Source organism: Bufo gargarizans, chromosome 2 (genome assembly GCF_014858855.1).
Source record: "Bufo gargarizans isolate SCDJY-AF-19 chromosome 2, ASM1485885v1, whole genome shotgun sequence".
NCBI lineage: Eukaryota > Metazoa > Chordata > Amphibia > Anura > Bufonidae > Bufo > Bufo gargarizans.
The window spans coordinates 580737456-580745893 of record NC_058081.1 but is presented as its reverse complement, the minus strand read 5'-3'; the positions used below and the strand labels follow the sequence as shown (position 1 = coordinate 580745893).

General features: G+C 44.2%; 1 protein-coding gene across 1 annotated transcript in view; it reads left to right on the top strand.

Annotated features, from left to right (window-relative positions):
* Positions 1 to 724: 724 nt before the first annotated feature.
* Positions 725 to 8438, top strand: part of SORL1 (sortilin related receptor 1) — a 101311-nt gene continuing 93597 nt past the window's right edge. Inside the window, exons 1-3 of the mRNA XM_044281795.1 lie at positions 725 to 893; positions 982 to 1113; positions 5150 to 5241. Coding sequence (XP_044137730.1) covers positions 747 to 893; positions 982 to 1113; positions 5150 to 5241 — 371 coding nt within the window. The 5' untranslated portion in view covers positions 725 to 746. The remainder of the gene's footprint in view (positions 894 to 981; positions 1114 to 5149; positions 5242 to 8438) is intronic.

The following is an 8438-nucleotide window of genomic DNA, read 5'->3' as shown; positions in this document are numbered from 1 at the left end:
TAGTAGTAATTGTGGGTACCAAACATGCGCGATTTTTCTCACGCGAGTGCAAAACGCATGACAATGTTTTGCACTCGCGCAGAAAAATCGCGCATTTTCCCGCAACGCACACGCCTCTTATCCGGGCCAAAAATATGACGCCCTTGTGAAAGAGGCCTAAGGCTGGACTTACCCTGCACTGGCCAGTGGCTGGATAGTTTTGAAGGGAACACCTCAGTTATTCCCTCAGAATTGTGCAGCCATTGGTTGGGCAGAGATCAGGCAGCACACAGCAGCCACATCATGTAAACCCGGCCTATGGCTGGGTTCACACCTGAGCATTTTACAGCGCGTTCCTACGCGCTGTAAAACACTCAACAAGGAGAAACCAATGCTTCCCTATCGGCATGGTTCTCACCTGGGCGTTTTACAGCGTGTACGATCGCGCTGTAAAACGCCCGACGCCCCAAGAAGTACATGAGCTTCTTTGGGGCGTCTTGTACATAGACTTTCGGGAACGCGCGACAATGGGCGTTCGCTTGTCTCTGTATGCGCGATTGCAAACGCCGGTACAATCGCGCATACAGAGCGCTCCTTTCAGAACGCTCAGGTCTGAACCCAGCGTAATTGTCTTTGTACATGGAAGATCCTGCAGTATCTTCTTATTACGTGACCTGTGCTGCTTGGGGTCACACGTCATCATCTTCTCACCTATGTCCCATTTTGTCTATCACCCTTAAGAGGAGAATGAGTTCATCTTGTATGCCATGAGGAATGCCATATACCGGCATGACCTGTCCTCCGGAGTCACTGAAGAGCTGCCACTGAAGGGTCTGCGAGGGGCTGTAGCCTTGGACTTTGACTATGAAAGTAACTGTTTATATTGGGCTGACGTCACCCTGGACATCATACAGGTAACAGCTCCACACTGCCCTTTGTCACAGGATGCACAGTCCCGGGATGGATCATTGTGATAGTTACCATTCCTTTGCATTCTTGCAGCGACTCTGTCTGAATGGCAGCTCCGGGCAAGAAGTCCTCGTCAGAAGTGGACTGGAGACTGTGGAGTCCTTGTCGTTTGACCCCTTAAGCCAGTTGCTTTATTGGGTTGATGCTGGAATAAAAAAAATCGAGGTACAAAATGACAGTTACTGTGTATATATTTGCAAAAGGCATTTAGGCAAATTGGGCTCCTAGGTTTGAGCTGTTTAACCTATTTTAGGCATTTGGATGTTTTTTTTTTTTTGTTATGTTCTAAAAGCCATATATATATTTTTTTTTCTGTCAATGTAGCTGTATGAGGGCTTGTTTTTTGTGGGATGATTTGGCACCATTTTGAGTGTGTATACTGACTAAATGAACTCTTTCTGGACGAATAAAGAAAAAACAGTCCAGCATTTTATTACTTTTTAACTTTTGGGCTGTTCATCCGGCAGCATAAAAAATATTACCTTTATTTTGCAGGTCAGTACAATTAGGCCCCATGTACATGACCGTGTCCATTTTGCGGTCCACAAATCCACAAAACACGGATACCAGCTACGTGCATTCTCCTTTCACACGTCCCACCCTATTTTAAAAATGGCTGATAATGTCTACAACATTTACAAGAATATGAATGTTCTACGTTTTTTGTGAAATGGGCATACGAATGCAAACAGCACACGGTGCGCTGTCCCCTTTTTTTTGTGGCCCCTTTGAAATGTGCATGGGGCCTTATGACTATACCAAATTAAAATTATTTTTTGCAGAAAATCATTAGTTTTTTTATGTTTCTATATTCTGAGAGCCATAACTGTTTGATATCTTAATCGTTGTGTCAGGGCTTGTTTTTTTTGAAGGATGAGCTGTAGTTTTCAGTTGTGTCATTCTGTGGTACATACTACTTTTTGATCACTTTTTATTACATACCGGTATTTATTTTTGGAAGCAATGTGACCAGAAAAAAATAGCTATCCTGGCATTGTTTCTTTAGCTTTTTACTGTTCAATGTGTTTTTATTATCATGTTAACCCCTTTGTGACCTCCACCGTATATGTACTGCGCAAGTCGCGTCTTTAGACATGGTGCCTATTTGCGCGTGCCAGGGGGCGCCATGGCCGCCTGGTTTCTGCTGTTTCAAACAACAGCCATAAGGCTGATCACATACATTTCACCCCTCAGATGCCGTGGTCAAATGGGATCCACGGCATTTGAGCAGTTCGGAAGCGGGATCCGCGCTCTGAGATTGGGTAACCTGTTAGGCCTCTTTCACACGACCGTATGGCTTTTTCAGTGTTTTGCGTTCCGTGCTTAGCAAGCACAGCGCCAAACATTGTATAGTGACTGTGCTTGTTACTGTAGCTCAGCCCCATTCAGATGTAGGATGCTGAGCTGCTCCTAGGCCATGGGACCGATGAACGTGCCATCACTGGCCTACTGAAAGCTGTGAGAAGGCCGTGGCGCTTACAGGAGCGCCGCTGCCTTCTCAAACAGCTGATCGGTGGGGGTCCTGGGTGTTGGACCCTACCGATCAGATAATTATGACCTATCCATTGACCTATTTTGAAAAACCCTTTAGGCCCTAATTTTGATAGCATATAACAAGTTTAACATGACGACCTGTTGACACCCCGAGATTGTGTGTGGAAGGGGGTGATGATGGTGTCTCACACTGTGGCACACCCCTTAAATACTGTGGTCGCTGTTGTCCAGTGTATGTAAGGGATTAAAGGCCCAGGAACTATCTCCAATCCCGAGTATTGCAGCAGGGTGTCAGCTGTTTGTTGCAGTTGGCACCCGCTGCTGATGGCAACTCCTCAGCTGGCACCATCACTACCAAGTACATGTACAACAGTGAGCATGAACTACTTGCCTGCTGCACTTGTTAAAGGGGTAGAATCTTTGTTAATACATTACACTATGTGTCTAGTATTGAACCATCAATTGAGAAGTCCCAGTAAGGCCTCTTTCACACGGGCGTCAGTTTTTTTGCCCGGATAAGAGCCGGGTGCGTTGCGGGAAAATGCGCGATTTTTCAGCGCGAGTGCAAAACATTGCCATGCGTTGCACTCGCGTGAGAAAAATCGCACATGTTTGGTACCCAAACCCGAACTTCTTCACAGAAGTTCGGGCTTGGGATTGATGTTCTGAAGATTGTATTATTTTCCCTTATAACATGGTTATAAGGGAAAATAATAGCATTCTGAATACAGAATGCATAGTAAAATAGCGCTGGAGGGGTTAAAAAATAAAATAAAAAATAATTTAACTCACCTTAGTCCACTTGATCGCGAAGCCGGCATCTCCTTTGCGCTGAACAGGACCTGGGGTGAGCTGCTGCATTAAATACCGGTTAAGGACCTTTGATGACGTCACTCCGGTCATCACATGGTACGTCACATGATCTTTTACCATAGTGATTCACCATGGTAAAAGACCATGTGATGACCGGAGTGACGTCATCAAAGGTCCTTAACCGGTATTTAATGCAGCAGCTCACCCCAGGTCCTGTTCAGCGCAGAGGAGACACAAGGAGATGCTGGCTTCGCGATCAAGTGGACTAAGGTGAGTTAAATTTATTTATTTATTTTTTTTAACCCCTCTAGCGCTGTTTTACTATGCATTCTGTATTCAGAATGCTATTATTTTCCCTTATAACCATGTTATAAGGGAATATAATAATGATCGGGTCTCCATCCCGATCGTCTCCTAGCAACCGTGCGTGAAAATCGCACCGCATCCGTACTTGCTTGCGGATGCTATGCGATTTTCACGCTTCCCATTCACTTCTATGGGGCCTGCGTCGCGTGAAAATCGGACAATATAGAGCATGCTGCGATTTTCACTCAACGCACAAGTGATGCGTGAAAATCACCGCTCATGTGCACAGCCCCATAGAAATGAATGGGTCAGGATTCAGTGCGGGTGCAATACGTTCAACTCACGCATCGCACCCGCACGGAAAACTCGCCCCCGTGTGAAAGGGGCCTAAGAGGACTGAAACGTTGCATTGGTGAATAAAGGACACTACTACTGAGTTTTTTTTTTCTACTAGTATTGATCCTGGGTTACAGCCTGTATAATACTACAGAGCTGCATTCATAATTCTGCTGCCTGAAATCTCCCAGCATTCCCTGTTTGTTCAGAGTCTGCACAGAGCTTGCTCTTGTGATTTGCATTCTGGGAAGTATCATCTTTACACCAGACTTTACATTGTTATCTGAAGTAGGAAAAGTAACTACACCCTCCCCCCACACACATTCTAGGAGCTCAGCTAAGCTGTTAGATAGTGTGTGTCCACATGCTTGCTGACTGTTTCCAATACTGTGATAGTAACTGATAATCAAGTACAGTGGGTTAACACTGGGGTCTTGGGTTTGAATTCAACCAGGTACAACATCTGCATGGAATATGTATGTTCTCCCCGTGTTTATGTGGGTTTCCTCCGGGTACTCCAGATTCTGACCACACTCCAAAATTATACAAATAGATACATTGGGCCAGATTTATGATGACTCTGACAGCTCACTCCACTTTAACATATGGCTAAAGTCAGTTTTAGCCAATTCAGATTTATGATCGGCCCTTTAAGACTGTAATAAATGTGGTTTGACGGTAGCAGTTTATCCGTCAGTAAGCAGCTTTACAAAAGTTGCAAGTTTTTATGAAAAAGTCGCACGTTTTTATGAAAAAGTCGCATGTTCTATTGAAAAGTCTCATAAGATAAGCATGGTCCTCACTGTAGTGAAATTGCAACTTTTTTGCGACTTTTTAAATAGTCCCAATAGTAAATCTGTCTAGAGATTCATTTACATAAGAAAACACGTCCATTTCAGAAAACTGGCGCGCATAGTGCAGAGCAGAAAAAAGTCGCAAATTTGTGTGCAGTTTTAGCGTTTGGGACTTTTTTTGGGACTTTTTCACTCCATTATTCTGACCTGAGCTAATGATAAATCTGGCCCATTGGCTTCCTTTGAAATTGACCCTAGTGTGTGTTTGTTGGGGTCCAGCGCCTATTTGGCAGCCCTTGACTTCCCAGGGAGTCGCCTGGGAACAACTATCCATGCGCTTTGAGTCCCTGTGAGCAAAGCACATTGCAAATGTTTTCAGTGATGCTTCTGATCATAAACCCAATGATATATTCATATAGATACTTCATGAGCTTACTAACTTGATTTCTGTTTTGTAGGTTGCGAACCCTGATGGAGACTTACGTCTGACTATTCTCAACTCCACCATTCTGGAGCGGCCCCGAGCTCTTGCTTTGGTCCCCAAGGAAGGGTTAGTAGAGATATAGATGGGTCACTGCACAATCGGTTGTTTCCCGTACAGAGGACATTTTGCATTACATGACATCCCATGAAAGTAAATGGAGTATCATACATTCTGAGCACTCAAGAGTACAGCCTAGCTTCTTCACATGGGGTACATGAGGGGTTAGACAACATGTTTTTTGGGTTTACTTCATCACTCCCCATGATGTCACAACTTGGTAGCCTGGAACCTTTGAGTAGCATAACTCGAATTGTGCTCCAAGTTTCCCCTAGTGCAGGGAACCCCAACTTTGCCAGGTGCTGACCCTGGCCCCGTAGGGGATGAGTTCACTGTGAGATTCTTCCATTAAATACAACGAACAAGCCTCAAACAGTAATACGGGCATCTCAATATATCAATAATACCTACAAAATTGCTCCCAAGGGAACATATGATGATACCCATGATGAGAAGCAGTATATACTGGAACATAAAGTTTTATTAAGAATAAAATCAAACAAAAACTATTAGAAAAACATAATAGAGGCAGATTAAACAATGGTTAAGGTGACCAAAAGTGTAATCCCGAGTACTAGGCCCACAAGTCATATAACCTCCAAAAAGAGTCACCACATGTCATATAACCTCCAATAAGAGGCACCACATGTCATATAACCTCCAGTAAGAGGCACCACATGTCATATAGCCTCCAATAAGAGGCACCACATGTCATAAAACCTCCAATAAGATGTACCACATGTCATATAACCTCCAATAAGAGGCACCACATGTCATATAACCTCCAATAAGAGGCACCACATGTCATATAACCTCCAATAAGAGGCACCACATGTCATATAACCTCCAATAAGATGTACCACATGTCATATAACCTCCAATAAGATGTACCACATGTCATATAACCTCCAATAAGATGTACCACATGTCATAAAACCTCCAATAAGATGTACCACATGTCATAAAACCTCCAATAAGATGTACCACATGTCATATAACCTCCAATAAGAGGCACCACATGTCATATAACCTCCAATAAGATGTACCACATGTCATATAACCTCCAATAAGATGTACCACATGTCATATTATCTCCAGTAAGAGGCACCACATGTCATATAACCTCCAATAAGAGGCACCACATGTCATATAACCTCCAATAAGATGTACCACATGTCATATAACCTCCAGTAAGATGTACCACATGTCATATAACCACAGGTAGGATACAATAGATCAAAACAAAATATTAATACTAATCAGGAGCTCCCATATGGTCATCACTATAAACTACCCAAGGGAGGCGTCCCTATATTACCTTCCACAAGTGTCTTACCAGGCTCCAAAGTAAACAATATGGGGGTCATTTACTAAGCTGAAATATGCCTAAGTTAGTTCTAAAATTGTGTCCGTGGCTGTTTTAGGCGTAAAAAATTGTCTAAATGTAAGAGAGCAAGGAAGCTGTCTTACATTTAGGACTGGCGCTGGATGCCGGCGCCTCTACATAACTCCGGAGGATCCACCGCCAGCTATGGGCCTTTATTACATGATCAGAGGTTATGTGTCCAGGGGACCAGCAGATACCTCGAGGCGCGTTTCGCGCACACCAGCTTCATCAGTAGGTCATTTAACCAGTTTCGAGAGACGATTAAAAGGAATATCAGAGGCTTCCTGTTTTCTCGGTGTGGTTTGCTTGGAAAGAGCTTTGTTGCTGGAGGCAGCAGTCCACAGTCCGCTCTCAGCTGAAGCCCTCTAAGTGTATTTACTTACAATCCCACAGTGAAAGCCACATCATAATGACATGATTATAATGTTTAACTTCAGTGGGATTGTGAATGACTAAAATACTGGACTTGCCTCATTACCAGCGTTGCATGTCATAGATGAGAGAGAATGAGCTCAAACCTTCTGAAGGCCACAAAATCCTGAATCATTATACCAAAAGTCAAAGAAAGGGCACTGTGCTTAGTCTTGCTGATTATGGAGTAGTCATACCTTCACTTAGGGTGGGTTCCCACTCAGGTTTTAGTGCACTTTTCAGTTTTAGTGTCATTTTTTGCACCTGCGGTTTTTGGTACGTTTTTTATTTTTTTATGCTGTAAAATGCCAGCTCTGGATTTTATCTTGTTTATGGGAAATATGAAATGTAAATATGAAATATGCTACTGGTGTTTCTGTAAATTAAAGGGCATCTGTCAGCGGATTTGTACCTATGAAACTGGCTGACCTGTTACATGAGTACTTGGCAGCTGAAGGCATCTGTGTTGGTTCCATGTTCATATGTGCCCTCATTGCTGAGAAAAATTATGCTTTAATATATACAAACTAGACATTAAGCCCGTTACAATAACGGGCGCTAGAACAGTAGTGCTGGCACTGTGATAGGGGATCTGTGGATGGCACTGTTATGGGGGATCTGTGGATGGCACTGTTATGAAGGGGATCTGTGGATGGCACACTGTTATGGGGGTATCTGTGAATGGTACTGTTATTGGGGGATCTGTGGATGGCACTGTTATGGGGGATCTGTGGATGGCACTGTTATGGGGGGGATCTGTGGATGGCACTGTTATAGGGGGATCTGTGGATGGCACTGTTATGGGGGATCTGTTCATGGCACTGTTATGGGGGGATCTGTGGATGACACTGTTATGGGGGATCTGTGGGTGGCACTGTTATGGGGGAATCTGTGGATGGCACTGTTATGGGGGGATCTGTGGATGGCACTGTTATGGGGGGATCTGTGAATGACACTGTTATGGGGGGGATCTGTGGATGACACTGTTATGGGGGGATCTGTGGATGGCACTGTTATGGGGGGATCTGTGGATGGCACTGTTATGGGGGGATCTGTGGATGGCACTGTTATGGGGGGATCTGTGGATGGCACTGTTATGGGGGGATCTGTGGATGGCACTGTTATGGGGGGATCTGTGGATGGCACTGTTATGGGGGGATCTGTGGATGGCACTGTTATGGGGGATCTGTGGATGACGCACTGTTATGCAATTGTAAACGGATCCGTCCCCCATTGACTTTCAATGTAAAGTCAGGAGTCCCTATTTTAGGCTACTTTCACACCTAGCGTCTGGTATCTGCTCAGACGGATCCGTACCTATAAATGCAAACAATGGTATCCGTTCACTGCGGATCCGTCTGCATAACAACTTTTTCAGATCTGAGTTTTCACTATCGTGAAAACTCAG